At 41.8% G+C, this 23,940-nt stretch overlaps 1 protein-coding gene across 3 annotated transcripts in view; it reads left to right on the top strand.

The window, feature by feature from the left end:
- The first annotated feature begins 3,542 nt into the window (after nucleotides 1-3,542).
- The window catches only part of skap2 (src kinase associated phosphoprotein 2), a 34,253-nt gene continuing 13,855 nt past the window's right edge, over nucleotides 3,543-23,940 (top strand). Inside the window, exons 1-13 of one of the 3 annotated variants that reach the window (XR_009768453.1) lie at nucleotides 3,543-3,627; nucleotides 3,858-3,963; nucleotides 4,077-4,102; nucleotides 4,852-4,956; nucleotides 6,610-6,690; nucleotides 6,951-7,034; nucleotides 7,132-7,256; nucleotides 7,547-7,610; nucleotides 7,708-7,833; nucleotides 8,992-9,101; nucleotides 12,743-12,845; nucleotides 22,032-22,095; nucleotides 22,191-22,431. Coding sequence is in view for 2 of the 3 variants with exons in the window: in XM_061674949.1 (XP_061530933.1) it covers nucleotides 3,588-3,627; nucleotides 3,858-3,963; nucleotides 4,077-4,102; nucleotides 4,852-4,956; nucleotides 6,610-6,690; nucleotides 6,951-7,034; nucleotides 7,132-7,256; nucleotides 7,547-7,610; nucleotides 7,708-7,833; nucleotides 8,992-9,101; nucleotides 12,743-12,835 (960 nt within the window). In the remaining variant the exon portion in view is untranslated. Of the gene's footprint in view, nucleotides 3,628-3,857; nucleotides 3,964-4,076; nucleotides 4,103-4,851; nucleotides 4,957-6,609; nucleotides 6,691-6,950; nucleotides 7,035-7,131; nucleotides 7,257-7,546; nucleotides 7,611-7,707; nucleotides 7,834-8,991; nucleotides 9,102-12,742; nucleotides 13,088-22,031; nucleotides 22,096-22,190; nucleotides 22,432-23,940 lie in introns of those variants that run through there. The other 2 variants (XM_061674949.1, XM_061674948.1) reach the window with 2 other exon arrangements.

Genomic DNA, 23,940 nt, shown 5'->3' with positions numbered 1-23,940 from the left:
ATTGTCGAGGATAATATTTTTTTTCTGGAAATAAATCTTTATATTGATTGTAATTATCTGTATTTTCTTACAATATCAATTAAAGTTTTGCTCATATTTATTACAAAAAAAAAAAAAAAAAACGTGTCAAAGGTGTCCCTACATTATGAATTACAAAGAATATTTTCCAGTCCCCCCCGGTGCAGTTTAGGCTTCTTGAATGTTCAAAGAAAGAAACAAGACTATTTTGAGTCGAGGAGGGCAAAAGCTACGACTTTTCTTGTCTCTCTAATTAAATTTTATTGGCTATAAAACTCACAGTAGTAAGGGTGCTTGTTTATTGGCTTTTTCGCCCTGTAATGCCTTCTTTGAATTAAGTATACTTGAACTATTGTGGTTCACCGAAACTTGTAATTATGTTCAACAATTCGTCTTCCAAAATAGAAAAAAAAAGGAAAGTGAAAATATCATTTTTTATATTCTTGCCTAAAATTCAAATTCAAATGTATTCTCTATATAATTTTACATTATTTATTATTCTTTTTTAAACAGTGTTTGAAAAGTAGAAAAATGAGAGAATCGGAAGAATCTCTGTTATCAGATTTAAAAAGATGAAGCTGTTGAGCTGACATTCATATGATTTTAATCACACGCGGCCATTTGGTTTTGTTTTTGTGCTGCATTTTTTTTGTGCTACATTTTTGTGCTACATTAAACTCAAATGATTAAGTATGATTATTGCACATCTAATCACAACCACATTGTCCAGAAAAAAAGCACTTTAAGTCAACTTCATTAGAAATTCCTTAAATTTCAGGCCAAACAGATTTCAAGGTATTTACTGCATATTCTCAAGATATTCTCACACACACACACACACACACACACACACACACACACACACACACGTACACACGCACTTCAATACATAAAAGCATAATGGTACCTCAATTTAAGAGTGATCCAACTTATGACTTTTTTTAGATAGAGGCCATTGTTGGGACAATTATAATTTTTTTGTCTTAAGTTGAGAGCAAAAATTTGTGTTGCAAGCACAAGCTATGTGGTGGCAGCGAACTTCACTTCGTGCTTGATGCTAACGCATCGTGGTAAACGCCACAGACAGGCTAACGAAACTAGCATCAATGTGGCATTCATTTGAAACCTTCAAACAACTTACATGCAGACAATACTCACAGGCATACAGTCTTTATCCTCTGCAAAAAACAACAACAACAACAACAACATTATTGCAGCTTAGTTTTCCGTTGGTGTTTTTGGGGAGCTGGAACGGATTATGGCATTTCCGTTCATTTCAATGGGGAAAGATGATTTGAGTGTTTTGAGTATCAAGGGCGGTCCCGGAACGAAAACGCACCACTGCATGGACTAAAATGTGAAGTATTATAATGATGAAATCTGTACAATGTTTGACCTACTTGTTGATCCCAACCATTCAAAAGGAGGCTCAATCTTCTAAGGAAACACACACACACACACACACACACACACAGAGACACACATACAAAGCAGCACATGGGTGAAAGGTCAAGCTGACTCTACTTCCCCTCCAAGCTGGGTGGAACTACTACCGGGTCAGGAGGGGGTCATGGTTTGAATGGACACAGAGGATTTGCAGATAATTCTAGACCGTATGTGACATTGGATGATTTTTGCTCAGGAAAATGCGACAAATTCATATTGCGTTTGATAAACAACAGGCTCAGCAGCAAAGTCAAAGGGTTGTTGGAACACAAGTGAGTCCACCACCTGCGGATACTCACATCCCCTCCAGAGGCGCGAGGACATTTAGGTCACATTGACACGAGTTCAAAGGCTCCGTCTCGTCACCTGGACTGCAATGAATGGGGCCTGTCACAAGATGATTCATGAATGATTGAAATCCAATCGGGAGCTGCGTCCCTTGAATGCAGCGGGACAAACATGATTATGATGATTATTATGATGTTTATATTGTCATTGTTGAATGAACACATTTCTTTGTTAGTTCCATTTACATTTGAGATTTTATGGCCAAACAAGTGGAGGAATCAGAAAGTTAACTGACAGTGAGACACTTACTGAGGGAAACTTGAAGCTCAATATAACAGCTGTATCAACCCTCTCCCAAAAATCTGAAAACAAATCTATGAATTTGCTCTTTTTCTCTTGTATAACCCCAAAATAATTAGAATACCAATATACAGTGAAAAGAAAAAGTATGTATCCCTTTGGAACTTCTGAAATCTCTGCAGGAAATGCTCATCGAAAGTGGTCTGATCGTCATCTAAATCACAAGAATAAACAAACAGAGTCTGCTGAAACGAATGCCACACAAACAAATACTGTACAGCTCTCCTGAGGTCACGCCACAGCATGTCAGTTGAGTTGAGGTCAGGACTTTATATATAAACTTGTATACAAATGGAAAAGGTTACAAAAGTACCACTAAAAGTCTTGATGTTCATCCGTCCGCTCTTCGACAAAATGTGTATGAATTGAGAATGTTCAGCACTGTTGCTTCTCTTCCAAGGAGGGGCCGCCGTGTAAAGAGTACTGCAAGAGCACAGCGCAGAATACTCAAAGAGGTAAAAAAGACGCCTGTTTATTGTTGTGATTTAGATGAAGATCAGACTCTATTTTATGATCAATTTAGGCAGAAATGTAAGAAATTCCAAAGGGTTCACATACTCTTTCCTCCCACTGTAAACAGCCATTAATACGATACAGCACGCTTCCGTTCCTCCGTAAACTACAACCGCAATAATAAACCATCTAGTACCGATCTATCATACATTTTTTTAGCATGCAAACTCCACACAGATTCAAATCCAGGGCTTCTCAAACGGGAGGCGGACATGCTAACCACTATTGCAATGTGCTGCCATAAAACTGCAATAAGAGACATATTATTAAATAAATACTGTTCCTCTGTGAGTCAGTACTGAGCACTGCTGTGGCTCGCGAATGTCGATAGAAAAGGAGGGACATGAAAAACCCCAAATAGCAGTTTCCAAAATTTTGTAACGTCATATCAGTTTGCAGAAGCATCATATTTAAAGCTGTTTCTATGATTTTGATTCCCTCTCATAAAGTTAAAGGGGTAAACAAATCATGCAGGAAAAAAACCCTTGCCCTGGAGATTTACAATGCTGTAAACTACATTCAGCTTTTTATTGATGCTGTGAGGGATGTTCTTGCTATCTAAAGACGAAACACCTTTCTGCATATCAATAATCCCAGTTTGGATTTATAATGTTGACATAAACACCATAAACTAAACATTCACCTCCCCCACTGTTTTTTTGTGACATGTGCCAGGAGCTAGCAGCGTGATATCATCAAGAATCAATGTAAAATATGACAATGCTATTGTCTCTGACTTTAATAGTGCGTCAAGCCCCATTAAAGCATCAAGTAGGCAGTAGCTGTCTCGTATATCGTCTGCATACGTAGAAAGGCCGCTGCGGCCGTAAACGCCACTGGGCGAGCGCGCGCGCGCGCGCACGCCAATAACTAATGTGCGGGTTTACTTCCGCGTTTTGAGCCACTTGCCACTACTTCCGCATCACGTGACTCGTGCTGCTGGACAAAACAACACGACAACAATGCGAGACGCCCCGGAGGAATTCGTCGCGCTCATTTCAGGTAAAACACGGTTTAAAAACAACTTTTCAGTAGTTTTGTACTTGTCGTCATTTTGTCACTCACAATTAAGACTGAAACGCACTTCTCCACTGGGCTGCTTCAAAAAAGAGGAAGGAAAAAACCTTTCTGTAACATTTTCTGTCCCCTCGAACCCGCACCTGTGTTGATTTTTACCTCTTTATTTTTTTAATGTTAAATATTTGAATTCTTATTTTTGTCTTCACGATTAGACCTTGAAACGTTCCTCTGTGAAGGCCTGAAAGGGGAAAATCTGAGTAAGAAGGCGAAAGATAAGAGGGAAGCCTTCATTAAACGGATTAAAGAGGTCAAATTAGGGTATGCATGCATTCTATCTATCTATCTATCTATCTATCTATCTATCTATCTATCTATCTATCTATCTATCTATTTAGCTGATACTAATGAGCCATCTATTTTCTTCACAACAGTTTTCCACATGATTTCAAGGAAAAAAGTAAGTTATTTGTATTTAATTTTTTTAATCTACATTGTTAAAGTTAGGAAATTTGAATATGTCACCACTCATCCCATGGGGTCACACGTCTGTCCCAATAGTACGCATTTTTTAATGTATGGCAAGGACGTACTGGTACTGTATTCTATAAGAAAGTTTTAATGGTAATTGAGACGATTTCATTTTGCTCTCTGACAGGTGTCAAACTCGAGGCCTGTGGGCCATTTCATTTTATGTGGTCTGTGACACTTTGCCACGATTTTTTCCGTGACTTCTGTTAAAACTAGCACACACACTTTGGCACCGATAACACCACAAGTAAATAAACACTTTACATGCCATTCCACCGAGACAGTCATTTAGGTAAAAAGGATAAACGGTTTTAATGATGATGGTCGCCTACTACTGCTGTAGTTTGAATGTGTGAAGTATCAGTCAAAATCATTTTACATGAGGTAAATTAATCAAAAGGGAGATGGAGGGCCAGCTGTATTTTACATTTCAACAGGTAAGTTGATTCAAAAATAGATGTCGTGGAAATTCATAGTTAACATGGTCATTGAGGGACTGGCTAATTAATGGACTTTTCTGGTGCTTGGAGTAACGGCAAACCTTTGACGCTGAAATGGGTAGTGAGCTGTCGTCTAAGTTTGACAGTTTTGACACCCTTGCTCAACGGCAAGAACAAGGAAGCGTGTGCGGGTTTACCGTCTGTCGTGCGATCGTACTGACCAGTGGTCCTCCTTCAGGCGGCGAGGACTCTGGTGACGATGAGGAGGAGGTGGACAGCAGCAACAACGACGGAGCCTCGCTGCAGTCTGAGCGCACCGACAAGGAGGAGGACACCTATGAGGGTAAAAGCGGACCAAGCGAGCTATTTGCTACGGTGTCACTTATTGTGAGCGAGTCCTTCCTTGAAACAAAGTGACTTGCAGTGTCACAGTGAGAGAGACATTCCAACTGTAACTTGGCAACGCACTTTGGGAAGACATTTGAGAGCGTAACTGATTTTCCCGTCACCTGTTTTACTGCACAAGGGTGTTTTATAGCTCGCAGACACACTGAAGTACTGAGTCTGAGAAAATCATTACTGGCTTCCTGGATGAATTTTACTTGTCGGAGTAGAACTTCACTTCGAACTTGAGAAAGCAAATTGCAGCTTTCCATGACATTTCTGCCTGGTGATCCTTTGTGCTCTTTCACGCTTGTAAACAAAGAACGTTAATTTCAAACCATTATCTTGCAGCAAAATTTGCCTTGTTGTACTCAAGTATATAAGTCCCTTGTTTATTGTGTTTTTTGACGAATATCCGCAAAGTAGCGACCATATACTTATTTTAGTACTGCACATATTTTAAAGCTTTATGAACCTACTCACATTCTTAATAACCTTCCACATACTGTTCTAAACATTCCCCATTAGGGCTGCGGCTATCGAATATTTTTAGAACCACTTATTCCAAACATAATCACATAGATTATTCGAGTAATCCCCTAAAAAAAATAATTTAGCATAATACCGACACAAAATATGCTTGTGAGGTGCAGGTCTTATTTGGTCCACTTGGGATCACCATTGTCGCGTTCTATATTGTAGTATCTGTGACTTTGAATGTGTGTGGCATTAAAAGGCAGGGCCTGGCATGTTGAATGACGTGGGAATCAGGGAATGAGAATGTAGAGTTGGCAGTTGTTGTCTCAGGATAGCGGCTGGCTGTTAACTGGCTAACCGTTAGCCGGTCTGCTAGTTGGGTGACTCTGGGCGTCACTTGTGGCCGTGCAGCTAATGTAGGAATGGGATTTTTCTGCATTAATTTTGTTACCGTTTGTTCAATAAATTCCTCCTGGCTGGTGGTTATTGCTGCATGAGTCTGCAGTGAAATTAGTCCGTGCGGTGAAGAATTATCACCGCAGAATCCTGGGGTGTAGCGAAAAATTAGCGAAATAGAATTAGATGTGTACGATTGAAACTCTGCGATGTAGTGAGACTGCCAAAAGTGAACTCCGATACGGCGAAGGATGTCTGTAAGACTGCGTTTTACTTTTACTTGAGTCATTATTATTCTAAATTAACAGTACTCTTACTAGAGTAAGATTTTTGGATACTCTACCCACATCTGGCGAAACGCATATCAACAATCGAGCCGTATTACATCTCATTGACTCATGCACGTGTACCTAACGTTGTGGCCAGTGTCTGTTTACATTTCAAAATAAAGTGTCGGGGAAGTCCAAGTGAAGTGGTGATTCAGGGGAGTTGGGGGTTTATGGCCCGTAAGCAGCTGCCACATTTATGGTGTCTCTTTCACACAAAGCAACTTTGACACAGCAGTTGAACATTTGCATTGAAGTTGCAGTAGTGCAGTGACGAGGCAAAATGTTCCCCCGCGGATCCTCCGCAAGAATTTGACAACTATCATCTGACTGTGGATGTCAAGCAGAAATTAGAACCCATCTGTTGCTGTTTTACTAGTGAAAAGTTTTGAATGCCCATAATTCTCTTTCAGGTTCCCAGCAATCTCCACCGATAGCAGCACAAGATCTGCAGTCTATTCTCATGTCAGGATACCTGGAGAAACGCAGGAAGGGTGTGTGGTCCCCTAATGCAATGCATATGTGAACTGTGTTTTTTTTTTTAAATAATTTTTAAAAAAATTATTATTATTATTTTTTTTTAAACACCTCCACAATGTAGACACTATACAAATATAAATTGTAGAAATGTCATCTTTTATATTGGAATGTCACTGAATTATGCATGGCACACACAATGTATCACTCATATTAATTGTTGGGTTAGACAAAAATGTATTGTCAATTATTTCAAGCGGTTTCCTCTTCTCAACAGATCACAGTTTTTTCGGCCAGGAGTGGCAGAAGAGATGGTGCGCTCTCAGCTATCGCACCTTCTATTATTATGGCCATGAGAAAGGTACTGGTGCCATTTTATTTTCTTGTCCAATTACGAGTGACACATACATTGGATGCGGTTCGGGGATGTTGACAGCGACGTTGTTGCCGTGCGACAGACAAGCAGCAGAAAGGCGAATTCAACATCGATGGCTACAATGTCAAAATGAACAACAGCTTACGGAAGGACTCCAAGAAAGACTTTTGTTTTGAAGTCTCAGCTCCAGACAAGCGAGACTATCAGGTACGTTTTCTGTTCTTTTTTTTTTTGTTATTTTTCATTTAATTTTTTGGGTCCATATATGTGCGCATGTATTACATTTTTCTTCTGTAAATGTATTCATTGATTTGACACTGCTGCTTTCTCAATGTCTCAGCCTTGCATACATATTTATTAAAATGTGTATGTTTCAACATGAAAACATCTTGCTTGTGGAGCATTTTTATGATTCATGAATGCGGTGTTTGTTTATGATAATTGCTACATGAATAATTTGACTCTGACGGCTGTATTTTCGCCCGCCCTTTCACTAGTTCTGTGCGTCATTGGCGAAAGAGGCAAAGGAATGGGTGAAATGGATAGACTTTGTTTTGAAAGGTTTGCCATGCTCCTACTAATAATAATAATAATACTTAAGGTCTCAGAAACAGCCTCATTGGATTCTTGCTATGTCATTGTCTAAAAATGTCTGTAGATAAGTCGGGTATCATCCAAGAAGAAGAAGAAGAGGAGGAGGAAGAGGTGGAGAAGGCGGAGGAACAGCTAATGTACGATGATGTGGGACTTGGACCGGATACAGACATCTATGAGGTGCTCCCAGGTAAAGATGTACAATGTCGCGCAAAAACACCATATACAGTACTGAGAGTATCGTATATTGGTTTTAATTCTCCCGAGCTGGCTGTCATTGATTATTATTGGTTAGGTAATTAGGCAGAGACTCAACACAGCTTTCACTAAATACAAAAAATGATAACGCTGGCGGTTTTGTCTCTGGGGGAAAAAAAAAAAATCCCTGGGCCTCGTCGGGTGCTCTCGTCTGATGTGATTTTCTTTAATTCCAATTTCTCTTCCCACAGCTGTTTAGAAATTGCCGAGGCAACACAAATCATTTGTGATTCATGATGAAACTTTACAACTGAATCACACTTTTTGGCTGTCTAGCAGACGCAGCATCATAGATCAAGAGACTAGCTTGGATGCTTTTTCCTGGTGCTGCTACACATTTTCCTTGTCATTTGGTGCAGAATTGCAGGGGCACGCTCAAGAGGCCCAAAGACCAATTAAAAAAATTGGCCCATGCCTGCCACGCACACTCGGCCGTTTTGAATGACAAACTAGGGGCTGACAAAACAGCACTATAAGGATTACGGGACAAGTTTATTTATACGCGTTCACTTCCCAATTGAATCATTGCTCTGTATTAGATATAAAATGTCAAATTGAATGGAAGAAGCCGGCACGGTGGAAGACTGGTTAGCACGTCTGCCTCGCAGTTCTGCGGACCGGGTTTAAAATCCCGGCCCCGCCTGTGTGGACCACCGTAGGTGCAAATGGTTGTTTGTTTCTATGCGCCCTGCGATTGGCTTGCGACCGGTCCAGGGTGTAGCCCGCCTCCCGCCCGAAGATAGCTGGGATAGGCTCTGGCAGCCTGCGACCCTAGTGAGGATAAGCGTTAATGAAAATGGATGGCTGGCTGAATGGAAAAAAAAAACACCATCAGCTGGCCCTTGACGTTAATCAATACGCGCTACACTTGTGTTGGTTCAACAGAAAGTAGAAGAAAGAAGAAGTGACATTTGCAGGGGAAGTTCTGAACGTATGCAACCCTTCAAATAGACTGCAACCATTTTAACCGACTTCCTTTTACAATAAGTGGTGTTTTTGTTTGCTTCATGCAAAATACTGGACTGGAAATGCTTAATTGTCTTGTTTTCCATTTCTTATCGTACCACCAATGTTATTATGATCTGTCCAGACACCAGCACAGACTACCAGAACTACTACCAAGGCTTATGGGACTGTGTAGGGGACCACCCAGATGAACTCTCCTTCCAGCGTGGAGACACCATTTATATACTGAGCAAGGTAATGAAAACCTGCCTTGTCTAAAACCTAGAATGTAGATAGATTGCTTAATGCACAAACTCAACAGCAATGTTGAGTGAGGTGCTGCTGAGCCAGGACCACCTGAAAAAAGTTATTACGGGGCCCTGGGAGGAATTGGCTCTTGATATCCTTTACTGGCAGCACCTGGCCCAGTGCCTGGAGCCGGAGGCCGACCGGGCCCCGAGTCAGCCTCTGGCTCTCTGATGGGGATTAGATGTGTCACGACGGAAACTGTTTTAGTGCTGTTGGCTCGCCGCGCCGTTCCATCACGTCCATCTGGGCCGCCTCAGCGCACTTCCGCTGCTGCCTTCGGCCCACACACCTATCAGACGTCTCGCTCACCTCGCCAAATAGGAATGTGTGTTCTCAGGAAGCCAAGGCCCAGTCTGACACGCCATTCAGAGCGGGCGAGGACGTGTACTGAACGTCCAATTTCCGAAGCTTGTCAGCTAGCTAGAGGGTGTGGGAGATTGAGAGGACCATTTTTTTTAATTTGATGCAACAAAACAGGAATATTTTTGTTCCTAACCAGTTTACGTGACCACAATTGGACTTTGTTATGCTACAGCTACCACACTTATGCTTGCAAATAAGGAAAGTGGTCCTATATGTGAAATGTTATGCTTGGGTACCGGATGGTTTCTTGTTGCATGTTGCTAACTGACATTGCTGAAAGCTCGGCAGGTCCTTTTTGTAGTCTAGTCTGCCACCTTGTGGCCTTTGCATGCAATCATTAAAAAGAGAGACAGGAATAAACAAATCATAGTGCATTAAAATAGATCATTATTTACTCAAATAAATCCTATTTAACTGCTACTTTTAATGTGGATTCACCGATAGCGCACAGCGTTAGGTAAATTTGCACAATTTAAGGAGCTCTGGTTCAAGAGCCCTATCAAGATGGTGATGTGCACTGTCATAATGAGATGCTTCTAATATGTTGCCCTTCTCATGCCACTAAACAAAATATGAGTGAGTGCAGTTCTACACCACTCGACAACCATAGTAAATAGACACATAATAATACTAGATTCATTCTTAATGTTAATAATATAATGTATTTATTCTTGAAAAAAGTTAACGCAGTGCAAAATGAGAAATTCTATATTTGATCTTATTCATTGTATGTTTATTATTTACTATACGTTCTCACATTTTTGTGAAGTTGAAATTTCCAAGTGTTGATCAACAAAATGAATAAAGTCCCTTTCACTGGTGTGAGCAACTAAACGAAACAAAGCAGACAGACGTTCCAGTGCTCAATGGCCAAATGCTTGTTTATGACTCCTCTCTTTGTGTGCGGAAAAGGGCCAAGAATCAAGTTGCCCTTTCACTCGGACCGCGAGCGCCATTAGCTGGAACCTTGGTGTTGGGGGTTGCGGCCCACTTCGAGGGCAATGACCATAAAACCTGTCTGGGTTGCAGCAGGAGGGACAGCCGACTCCTTGCGCCTCTAACGCAGTCCCTCCTCCCCCCTCCTAATTCTCTTTTTTGTCCCTCCCCCATTCCTCAGCTCAGAAATAGCTGTAGTATTACAGCTGCGGGACCCCCCCCAGTCGGGCCCGAGTGTTGATTATAGTGCCCGACTGTGGCTGGGGGCGGGAGGGGGGGGGGGATGCTTTGTCCATATATGCCGCACCGACCACCCCTCTCTCTCTCTCCTTCTCCCCGGTTCAAGTCACAGCACATAAAACTAATGGAGAAAAGTAACGTCTCACTTCCTTTAAGTGGCTGGAATGGTTGACAAAATGTAAACACTGTCCCAACATAATGCTGCTTCTGTGTGATGTTACTGTAACCTATATTAACCCACCCCTTAACACATACTGTACAAAACGTGCTTGTAAACTGATTCACTGATTGTTTCTTTTGCTGGAAGTATTAAAGTGACAGAGCAGAGTTTTTTGCTGACCAAGGCTACTGTGTGATGAAGTGTGTGTGTGTGTGTGTGTGTGTGCGTGCGTGTGTGCATAGCCAGTGAAGGGTGCCATTAGTCGTTTGTCTCTCTTTCTCTCTCATGTTGTGTCCCGCACCCACTCGAGCAGGACTTATTTGCCAGCCAGAACTGCACAATGAGGTGTTGCCACTTTCAAAGGCTAGTGACAGGAAGTGATGTGCACACACACACACACACACACACACACACACACACACACGTCGCTCTGCTGTTATTACCAAGAGGCTTGTGTATGGTAAAATGCCACTTTAATCACGTGACAAGCGAATACAATGGATGTGAAAGCAAGCAGTGTTTAATTTGCAATTCATTGTAGGTGTTACTTTTACAATGTAAAATCATTGTCTCACTGGTGTGCTTTTTTTTTTTTAAAGCACTGAACATAGGTCACTGTTTTATTTGGCTCAAATTCTGTGTAACAGGACCTCAGATCTGGACGTGGATTGAAAAGGGTAATTCTTCAATTTTGATTTGCTCCCCCGCGCCACGAGTTTGACACCTATGCCTTATGGGCTACAGTCTGGTAGTCTACAAATGTTGAATAGATTTTTTTTTTTTTGTGATCACATCCTGGGAACTAAAAATAGCATTTCCCTGGGAAAATTGTGAGTGAATGCTGCGAGATGATCTCATTGAGCTAAAATGCCGTAAAAGAGGAATGGACGATGCTCATGCTTCTCAGCATTCAGTATAATAGCAATCCCTACATATCACGTAAATATGGTATAACGAGGAGCTGTGAGCAACATAGAGATGACGCCAGGACAATCGGATTGGATGATTTTTGGGAATGCCGTGAGACACTTTTAATCTCCAAATGGTCCAATATTTTCAATCAATACTGTCCATGTTTGGGTTGAAAGATGGTAGCTCAGCATTCTCAAATGAGCCACCTATTTAGCCACACGTTGAGCAACGGTGCTGCTGTTAAGCACAACAGAAACAAATGAAAAATGAACAATATGAGGTTTTTTTTTTTTTTTTTGGGTTGTTTCTTGGACGCACAACAGCATTCACTTAATAAGTGGATACAGATGTGGTCAGGTCTGGCTTTCAGACATTGTGCAGGTTCCTGTTCCTCCCTTTTGTGGAGCTCCCAGTGTTGATTCATGTCCTGGCCAAGACTTTGATGTGAGGTCAGGCTCTTGGTCAAAGGGAGAGGCGAGACGCGTCTCTACGGTGTCCTCCACGCAGCTCGCTATGCTAACAGCCACTTGGAGGAACTTTTACTTTGCATCGCCGTGACAGATTTATACGTGATGGCTTTCACGTACATTGCGGCTGCTGTGTGTACAATCGGGCAGTCGGCAAGAAGTGAGATGATAAATGGTGAGCAGAAACCAATGCGATGTAATGTAGAAACAGTGCAACCTCGAAGGTCAGACACAATTTGTTGATGTCCTTAAACCGTTGGAAATTTTAACTGTCATATGAAGATAAAAATAAGGTAACCATTGATGTCACTTAAAAAAAAAAAAAAAAAAATTCATTATTGATTTGTGCCAAAACACACACTATTCTTCTCAGAGTATGACTGTTTTGTTAGTCAATCTTGATCTTTAGTAAGGATTAAAAGAGACATCACTATGTGTGTGTGTTACTCTTTTTAGCTTCTTCTGGTCATCCATCATCTCAAATGATTTTTGCATCTGTCTTCCTTCAGGAGTACCAGAGCTACGGTTGGTGGGTTGGAGAGAAAAATGGAAATATCGGAATCGTGCCCAGAGACTACCTGCTGGAGCTCTACGCTTTATAAATACATCACTGTGAGTGGATCATACATAAGTTTGTTTCATTCAAAAGACTCATTAAAATACACTGGCATAGCCACTGTGATCCATACAGTATTTCACTGAATTGTTTTCATACACACTGCACTGCATTGTCCTCCTCAAATGTACATCAGTAGGTCAGTTATTCTCAAGTGGTGGATCGGGACCCAAAATGGCATTGCGGACACAATTTGAGTGGGTTGCAGATGGCCAGTAAAAAAGTGACAAGGAGTCCTCAGTTGACATAGACGTTTTTTTTTGTGTGGCCTAGAAGTGTTTTTCACGCAAATATTTACTGTTTACTTAATGCCACTTGGTGCTTTTCATATCATCATTCAGACCGTTAAAACTGTTAAGTTTGCACTTGCCCGCGTCCTTCATTTCCCCAAAAAGAAGACAAACCATTGATGTTGCACTTTCCTAAAAAGAAGACGTGGCAAGATAGGAGTGAAATTTTGTGCTGTTGTGATATTTTATTACAGGTGTCATGTTTATCCTCAGTTTCTTAATAAGGTGCTCTGAAAGTCACTTTGAACATGTAAGCAGCATGTGCAATTATGTTTAAAAGCTATTTTAAAACAATTCTTTATTGTTCGTAACCTCAATAAAAGTTGGTCGTGACTTAGTGGCGATAGGGGAAAGCAGATCTCAAGGTGATTTAAATGGTTTGCTTGTGTTAAAAAAAAAAAAGTAATAAAAATATTTTAACCCTGTAATTATACCACAAGGTGGCAATAGAGACCCGATAAAAGGTCACAGAGCTAACGAGCCTTAACCTTTGCCCCTTTTAGTGTTGTAGTTGGGCATATTAATACTGTCAATATGATATGCTTTCAGTCAGTTTCCAGATAAATACATATGTATCTATTTGTAATAAAACGATTCATTCATGCGGTTAGCACTTTTGTTGCGTGCTTCAAAGGGGTCGCACTGTGTTTTATGGGGCCTGAGAGAGTTTGCTGGGCAGCGGATCACAGCGTGCCAGATGGCCGGCTGGGCTGTGTGCCTGAGGTGCACTAATAAGGCAGACAGCCACTCCGATAGCACGGACGCTTATCGCCCTCCGAGGGGCCGTTTGACAGCAGGCGAGGCAGCGTTTGCTGGGCGCGTTCTTGCCGAGGTTAGGCACACACTGTACATATCATTTTACAGCCTTCCTGAGTGAAATAGAGAAGTTCTAGCACAGTTGTTTTGGCGCACAAAGAGGCCCGCTCAAGGTTTTGTCAGGGTTGCGACAAAGGGAGAAGGGAAATGTCAGCATTCCCTCAATCTTTGCACCAGCGTCTGGGATTTGTTCCTCTTGAGTGATGAGCGAGTCTCCCGTCCTCTGGGTGACATTCAAAAGCAACATAAATCCTGCTCTTTACAGTACGGTGTGGCCATAAAGCCTCTGCGCTGATTGGAGAGCTAATGAATTGCCATAATTAGTTATTGAGTACGCTGCGTTGATGGTGCGTTATAGGTAGAGAGGAAATGATTTGTTTAGGGCGGGAAATGGCCGCAGTGGAACAATGGGATTTTTACATCATCAAATGACATGTGTGTGAAAACAATATGTCATGCATATGTCATTTAAGGCAACACTTTGTTTTGATACTTAAATATAAGGATTTCAAAATGTCTTTGCTTGCTGCCTGGCTTGGTATTTACCCTCAGAGTCCTCCCTTTACTGTCCGAATATGTTTGCCAGAGGCAAGTAAGGCTAAATATTGCCTTTCATTTTTATGTGACAATAATGGATATCCTTAATGGATGTCAACTATACCCCCATCCCCAGTTTAGATGTAAACTGCCGTATTCTGGAAATATACAGGTTCTTTTATTGCAATATAACATCAAGATAAAATGTTTCCTAGATAAATGCCAGCACGGCATGAATCTGTAGCACACTAAATTACACTAATGATACCACAACCTCACCAATTAATACCTGCAACCATAAAGCTGTGCCTATATCACAGTTGGATATCTGATATATGTACTAGATAGATTAGATGCTGTCGAATGATACTCTAGATTCTGGAGTCTAGAATGTACAGTTGAAATATTTTGAGATAGATTTTACGGGACAATTGGACAAGATTTACTGAGAAAGATGAATCATGATCTATCAGTCTATCTGAACAGTTATGGATAATGCTCATCTAAAGCATGGCGGTACCTAGGTAACTACTTAGCTAGATCTAGCTAAATAGTTACCTAGGTATATTTTCTGTCCTATTGTCTGTCCTTCTGTCTTTCTATTTAGGAGAAAGTTTGTCATCATCATAATGACACCGTAAAATGTTTTGTTCCAGATACTTGAAACCGTTTTACTTGAAAAACAAATGAGAAGTGTAACATTATAATTAGTCCGCAGCGTTTGTGCTACGTTTGGGCAGTAGACGACCGTGTTTCTGGAAAACGGCAGCGTTTGAGACGACGTTTAGCTGCGATACCTTCTCTCCACGGTCGAGGAATGTTTTGCACACGCATCCTCTTGACCTCTCATAACCCTTGGGGCTTCTACAACGGGCTGATGGCGTGATGTACACCACTACGGAGACTCATCTTGATCAACCTGTCAGCTGTTCACATTCTGCACTTTCACCAGGTCGTTGTGACATACAGTAGATCAGCATGCGGCTTCACTGAGAGTTTCTGTCCGGAATAGCACCACAGCCTTATTTATGTGCCATCGTCTGGGATTTCACAGCAAATGTATTTCCACTCCAACTGGCCTTTTGTCAGTGTTCCATTAAAGCCCCTCTGCTGGTCCATATCCGTAAATGTCCACATAGACCTTCATCAAGAGCAAGTCCATCTTTAATTGAGGTCGGGTTGTGTTGACATAACTCACAGTACTTGACACATAAAGGTATCAGCTGGGTGATGACAGAATGCAGGGACTGGTTGTTTCAAAGTAATGAATGCCATTTTCTTTTTATTATTAAAACCACAGTATGTAATAATACATCTTAAATTGGCTTGTAATCCGTAGAATATTATCTCTGTCATTGCCGTGGCAATCCCGCAGCCACATAAAGTGTTGGTTTTGCGCCAAATATACCTTTTGCAATTTTGGTTAAAAAAAAGTTCAATTTAGGTTTCATCGGACCATAACATATTTTCCCACGTGTTTGTGAAATTTTGTTGCGGTCCGATGAAAACAAGGTTGCACGTTTTAGTTTTTTTTTCATTTCTTTAGCCGGACCTGGGACCTTAGACAAGGTGGAGGGAATTATGTTATAATTATGTTCCAAATGGCACTTATTGTTAGCATGAATTCTTCAGGCTCCTGCTCAGGAAGCAGAAAATTGTCAGGAAAAGTCCACTCGAACAGCTGGCATTTATTTCAGGTAAAACAGAGGCACTTCAAATTGGTGGCAAGTGTGTGTTGAATTCGATTTATCGCAAGTTTGAATGTGATTGGTTCATTCTGAACACAACCACAAATTCGGATTACGTCACCGCTGTAGGAACGTTAATTCTGCCGCCTCCGTAGTACGTGAGCTTAGCTTCTTTAGCTTTTGATCACTGTCTTTGTTGGTTCCGCTTTCTTCAGTTTGAAGTAGCTAACTTTAACTTGGTCATCTTGGCAAATGCAACATTTTGGGACAGTGGCTTTAGGGCCTTTACACCCGGAAAATGTTTTTGAACAATCCGCAATGATTGTGCAATTGTGGCCACATTGAAAATGTGTTTTAAGACCCATTTTATATATATATATATATATATATATATATATATATATATAGATATATATAGATATATAGATATATATATATATATATATATATATATATATATATATATTTTTTTCCCCAAAAGGTCTTCCGCAGTGTCTTAATCCTAAAACGCCTTTGGAGCGTTTCCATGTGAACATCCAATACACTGCTTTTAGGAAAAAATGACATCATCATCCCACCTCTCTATATTTCAAGGTCCCAAATCCACCGCAGAGTTCAATAGAAAGCTTAACCGCACTACGGCGTGTCTTGACTGACCGTGTCCGTAGTTGTAAGAAATGCAAATTGATCACCAGCCACCTTGCTCCCAAAAGGGCCTTTAACTCAATGATTTATGAATTCATTTAAAAAACTAAAATAAAAATGCTCCTTACCTACTGCGCTGCCCTTCCTGCCTTCATGATTCCAGGGTCTGCTGCTCTTATTTCTCTTCTCATAGCTGTAGTTTTCTTTTTTTTTTTTGAGCAATGGGGATGGCTTTGAAAAAGCATAAAGAGGCATTTATGGTGCATTTTAAAGGCAGTTTGTATCATAATGCTGTGAAAAAGGCTTTCCAATTTGAAGGCTCCTTCAAACGCAGCACACAAATAAAGCCTTTTTTCCGACGTTTTAAAGGACACTCAACTAATATCTTTCAAGATTGTGGTGTGAAAAATATTCAGTATGACCACACAAAGCCGAAAGTCACATCAACAACAACTTAGTTCGATATTAATATGGATTTCTTTTCATAAATAGATACTGTACAAGCAATCAGTTATTGCCACATGACTACTTTTTGCCCATTTGCGCCATATTGGCTTTGGTTTCGTCATACAGATCAGGTGTTACCTTTTACCTCTTAAAGTGGCTAGGCTCCAACATCCTAAACTCATCCTGAACACGTCCTAAAAACTCACCGGGATCTTTTCTGGCAGCGCCAGCATCCTAAACAAGTGTTGAAACCTGGTGGCGTTCACTATGGAATACGGCTGTAAATCCTCCGCTATAAAGGCTCCCACAGTCTGGGTTATTTTCTTCCCTTGGTCCGAGTTAAGATTAGGATTGTTGACAGACTCACGGCAGATCTTGGCTGTGCATTTTCCTTGACTGGTGTAATTAGCAGCTCGGGTTGCAAACGGCTAATGTGAGTCCCCAAGTCGGTGGTGTTCCTGACATGTGATCATTTTGTGGGACAGGCTTCACACGCCGTGTGTGACTCACCCAGTTCGTGCTTCCCCGACTCTTCGTAAAATCCCAAATGTGTCCAGATATCCGCTTTTAAAAAGTTTGCAGCGTCCTTTACTTTTAGCTTGCAGCCTCCCCCCTCCATTTTGTTCTGTCACGTATGCAACAAATGACTTTTTAATTTGAGCTATAAGGCGCCGGATGAGGCTCTCGTTGACACCGGGCATAGACAGGGAGACAATAAGATTTTTTTTACGCTGCAAGCAAAGAATCAACAACCAATGCGATTCTGTTATATTCAATTATGGTCTGTACGCATGCCGATGCATTGATTATCTGATTGATTTCAACATCCCGAGCTCTGATTAAATATGACAGGTTCCACTGTGCTTTCATATTTTGTATTTCTTATGGAGCGGGTTTGCCCCGGCCGAGCTGTCATGCTTGCGAGAGCTATTTACTGACATGTCACTCAGGATAAATCAGTCTTCTGGGCGTGACAGGTGTTTGTCCACCTGCTATAAACATCTCCCACGCCTCGCCCCCTGCTCCACCTCCTCGCTTGTTATTTACTATTGCTCCAGCCTCCATACTCTGACTCTGTTTACCCTCAGCCCAGGGCTCTAATATGAGGCCAGAGCACTGATTTACTCTACTAGTTAGTGAGCTGAGTAACGACCCCGAGCAGGATGGTTTACAGTGTGGTACGACCGATGCTCTAAGTGTAATTACAAGCCTCCGGGCACTGTTGCAGCTCAACACCTCACTGCAGCTGACTGGCTGCCAGTCTCCAATACGCTAAACACTGCCATCTTTCCTTCTCTTACTTCACTCCACACACACGGTGACGCCTCCCCCCTCGTAGTGACCTCACATTCTAGGCGGGTGCCACTCTCAATGTCAGCTCTTTATATAGAGGCTGTTTCTTTTGCAGTCCACTGGAAGGATCGAGTTGCAGAGCTTTTCCAGCCGCTAAAAAAGCAGATTGCCGTCATTACTCTCATTAAGTGTCCGCGTGGTATTTATTCAAAGACAGGGCTGCCGAGCTAGCCCGAAGCTAATTTAGTGCGCTGCTTACGCATGGAGCTGTACACAGCCACCATGCATGTGTGAGACAGGACATTAAACACAGAACCTCATGTACTGTATTTCAGCAACACAGGGACTGATATTTTAAGATGAATGGCAATTGGCAGTGTCATGTTAACCACTATATTTGATTTATCCCACTGCTGTTGGGTTCGACCTGTTACTACTACTCCCTAAATTTATGCCAGTTAAATTTCATTAATGGGCCTTTTGCTTTGACAAAGTGAAATGATCACAGAAAATGTCTGCATATTATGAAAATCCCATCATTTTATCCTCTTTGGACTCGGAAATATCTTGCTAACCAACAAAGATGGAAACATACAAAAGAATCACTCTTTTGGATGATTTTTTTTTTTTTTTAATTCGCAGCCAAATGTTTTTTTTCCTCTTCACTGCTTGACATGTAGTCAAAGGGCTTGCCATAACTCCGTGAGGAGGCGGGTTGGACACTGTGTTGGTCATTTCATGAACGGGTATAGCCCAACACATGTAAAAGAGGGACGTCTGAGCTGGTGTGGGCGTCATCACAGCCGACTTCGACCCTGTCCAATTAAAGCGGCTCCTCTCATTTCCTTTAAATGCAGCGGGCGAGTGGCGCGCTGGTTGTCTTTGACATGGGGGGTAGAAGAAACTGATTTGCTCAAGCCCAAGAGGTCGAAATCGAATTACATTTATGAGGAACTGAAAGCAGACCTCCACAGGCGGATTAGGTAAAGTTGGCTCAGGAGGATATAACAGATCTGCGGCGTGAAGTGGGCACTTGGAGACCGCCCCTGGGTGCGTGCCGGCCAGTAGGTGGAATGATTTGAAAAATGCAATAATGATGACAATAATGATTCAGGGAAGCCCAGACCTCCTTCTCCCCAGCTACTTCGTCCAGCTGTTCCGGGGGGATCCTGAGGCGTACCCAGGCCAATCGGGAGACATAGTCTCTCCAGCGTGTCCTGGGTCGTCCCCGAGGCCTCCTCTCGGTGGGACGTGCCCGGAACACTTCACCTGGGAGGCGTCAGGGGGGCATCCTAACCCGATGCCCGACCCAACTCATCTGAGCTCCTCTCGATGCGGAGGAGAAGCGGCTCCCCTCTGAGCCCCCCCAGATAACCACATTTCTCACTAGCTCACTAATACCGCAAGCCCGGACAGCACAGCAGGACTGCAGAGATGCAGACTGTGTATCGGTCTGTTGTGGTAAAGAAGGAGCACCTCAATCAAATTCACCAGGATTGCTCCAGACCAGCGGTCTACCATGCGCCCAAAGTTAGATGTGGTCCGAGCAGGCAAGGTTAGGCATGGCTTTTAGCCACCAATTTGTCACATGCGCTGGGCTGGTGTCAAAGGACACACCCTCGCTGCGTCCGTAAGCTCAGCTTGGCGCAGATGGGTCTGCGAAATTGGCAAACACTCGCAGCGAGTCTTGCGCTTGCACGAAAATCAAGAAGATGATGAAAGCAGAATACCCAGAGCTGAGATTTAGACCCATGAACCTCAGACGCAAATGTACTCATTTCCAAAACCATCTACAAACGGGGACAATGAGGTACTGTGAGGTAGTATTTCTGGTCATGGTCATTGATCAAGCAGGTTTGTCTGGATGCTGCGTTAATTTACTCCAGTCTCCACTTTTCCTGCAGCGGACCATTTTATTGCTGCCCTTTAACTCCTCACAAATATGTGTCTGCTGATTCATATTAATTCAACTCCTGTACTTTAGTCAAATTTTGAGAGTACAGACTGAACTAATTTTGAAAAATCTAAAATAATTTTAGTCACTTATGTACAATACCCGTATTGATTAAAACAAATCTGCACGTAAGTTTCCCACTTCTTAACTCACATAATGCTCGTACTGAAAAGAAAAGAAAAAAACTAATCTCGTCACGTTGTTGTTGGTGGCACGGTGAACGACTGGTTAATACATCTGCCTCACAGTTCTGAGGAGCGGGGTTCAAATCCCGGCCCCGCTTGTGTGGAGTTTGCATGTTCTCCCCGCGCCTGCGTGGGTTTTCTCCGGCTACTCCGGTTTCCTCCCAAAACATGCATGGTAGGCTAATTGAAGACTCTGAATTGCCCGTAGGTGTGAATGTGAGTGCGAATGGTTGCTTGTTTCTATGTGCCCTGCGATTGGCTGCCGATCAGTTCAGGGCGTACCCCGCCTCACGCCCGAAGATACCTGGGATAGGCTCCAGCCCGCCCGCGACCCTCTTGAGGATAAGCGGTACAGAAAATGGATGTTTTTGTTCATGTATAAAATGTGAGCCAACGGCAGTTGCTTTGCTAATGTTGCGAATCGAGTAACAAAAAATGCTGCATTGGATAATGATGACAATTGGGAAAAACCGAGACTTAGACTGAGGATTTTTGAATGCCGGAAGCTGATGTTTTTTAGGATGGCAAAAGACAAGAACGCATTTGCAGCGAACGTTTCTCTTAAATAAGGCCATAGATGGGGAATATCTTGCCTCTCCCAAACTGTTGCCATTGTCGTTAATGATCCCTGATTCACATTCCTCCATGTCGCTGCTGCCAAGATATCAATCAATCAAAATGTCCGTTGTCTTTTTTACCACCTTGTTGAAGTTGAAAAAAGTAAGGAGCCTATTTTTGACAAATTAAGTACAGGTATCTGTTTTAAAATGTAGGGTGTAAAAGTTCAAATGTTTTTTAGGAAGATAAGTAAAGTGCAGAGACCTGAAAAATCTACTTAAGTACAGTAACAAAGTATTTGTATGCGCACAATACTTACAACAGCTGTTAAAGACAAGAACCCTGCTGTTTGTTCGCGGCTTTCAGTGTTTGGACTGATTCGTAAATGCGGCGCGGATTTCACAGTTTGGTCACGGTGCTATTTTGAAGGCAAAAAAATAAATAAAAAATGCCCCAAACCATGGCGAGTCCGAGCCGAGCCAGGACAAAACTTGCACGTGGAGCTTTGCCTCCTCACGTTATGCTACACGTCCCTCCAATTGTCACAAACTCTACATGCTGAGTTAAGAAAAATCTCATCCAAGAACTGAGTCCACTTTTCTAAAACACACTTATTTGGCGTTGGTACAGTACAAGTATATCAAGGAATGTGACACAGACCTATTAAGTCACTATTACTGATAATTTGGTGAATTTAGGATCCTCATTAGGTCATGGGTGTGTTAGATGAAGAGCAGGTGGGTAATTGGAGTAATTTGTGGCTATGCAGACAGTGGCATGATGGATGGGCGCAGGGGAAGACAAGCTGAGCTGGCCGCTGGATCTACTGCAGAGTAAGGAGAATTTAGGCTCACCATAAAAGATTTCTCCTTGCCTCTTATTTCACCCGGACATTTTTATGTTTTTTTTATTTTCTACCTCATTGCAGCCGTGAGCTGCCTGCTGATTTACACACGCTGGCAGCCAAGCGCCGAGGCCTCCGGAGACTGTGCCCTCTAACACCTCCATTCTCCCCCATCGCCTTTCTGCAGCCTCTCTCGTACTCTCGCTGTCTCAACATTTACTGAAGTGGCTCTGACCGAAAGAGCTCCACCTCTACTCGTTCCTCATCTCGAGCAAGACATTAGTTTGGAGGGGGTGTTATTCACAGCGGAGGGGATGTTCCCCTTTGTCAAGACACAAATAAGGATGAGTAGATGCCGTCACAGACACTGATGCTATTTTACAATGCTCGTGTTTCATAGCACGGCTTCAAGTGCTGTTTGGGATCTCGGCAGCCTTTTATTGCGTGAATGCCGAGAGAGGAGCGTTCGCGTAATGCTGTTGTGCACTTCTTACGCTTCTGCTCGTTTTTTTTTTTTTCTCTCTCTTCTTTCCCCCCTCCAAATTAAGCGAGGCCAAAGATTCATTGAGCATAATGGGTGGCATAGTCAAAATATTGTGTGCAAATTGATGAGAAAAGCAAGTTAAAAAGCTGTTAAGTCCGAAAGGTGTTCATGGAAAGAGAGTGGGATAACGATTCCATCAACATACTGTACCAGGTTTTGCACTATTAATAGGCATAGCCTCAGAGAACATACTTCCAGTGTCTGTAAAATATCAATTCAAAAATAATTTACGCAATAGAATTTTTTTTTATAAATAATTCCTTGAAAATATTTTATATATATATGAAGGTTTTAAATACACAATGAAAACAGTAACAGTAATTCTAAGACTCAAGCTATTATCGAAGGCTTTGAGGTAAACATTCACGATACAATCGTACAACAGAAAGTAAATAAGCATACCAAAAAGTATAATCATTCAATAAATGTTTTGAAATAAAAAAAAACGATGTATAAATATCATTTCGTCCAACAAATACACAAGATGTCGAATGCCACTCCAAGTTGAAGTTGACTGTCAAACTGAACATAAAACAAAGAGGATTGCGTATTTGTATTTTCAAAGTTAAAACAACCGCATAGCTTTGCGTTACACAAATCCATTTAGCGTAATGCTAACAAACAATAAACAAATTCCATAGGCTAATGAATAGCACTGGTGTTGAGTTGCTTTCAGGAACGGATATTTGAACACAGTTGGTGCAGCAACAGACAATATAACAATATTCTGAGGCATATTTTCTTGATCTTGTTTTGAAAAACAACTAATATTACTCCAGCTTATTGAGTCACTTACATTAGTTGAGTGAAACTCTTCATTCTTTTGCATGACTATTTCAACCCCAATTTCAATAAAGTTGGGACGTTGTGTATTAAAAACAGAATACAATGATTTGCAATTAATGTTCCACCTATATTTAATTGAATACCCTACAAAGACAAGATATTTAATGTTCGAACTGATAAACTTGATTGCTTTTAGCAAATCATCATTAACTTTGAATTTTATGGCTGCAACACGTTCCGAAAAAGCTGGGACAGGTGGCAGAAAAGACTGAGAAAGTTGAGGAATGCTCATCAAACACCCGTTTGGAACATCCCACAGGTGAACAGGCTAATTGGGAACAGGTGGGTGCCATGATTGGGTAGAAAAGGAGCTTCCCTGAATTGCTCAGTCATTCACAAGCAAAGATGGGAAGTGGTTCACCTCTTTGTGAACACGTGCGTGAGAAAATAGTCGAGCAGTTTAAGGACAATGTTCCTCAATGTACAATTGCAAGGAATTTAGGG

The sequence above is a fragment of the Phycodurus eques genome, chromosome 4 (genome assembly GCF_024500275.1).
Source record: "Phycodurus eques isolate BA_2022a chromosome 4, UOR_Pequ_1.1, whole genome shotgun sequence".
Lineage (NCBI taxonomy): Eukaryota > Metazoa > Chordata > Actinopteri > Syngnathiformes > Syngnathidae > Phycodurus > Phycodurus eques.
Note: the sequence above shows the minus strand (reverse complement) of the source record. Positions and strands in the feature narration are given on the sequence as shown.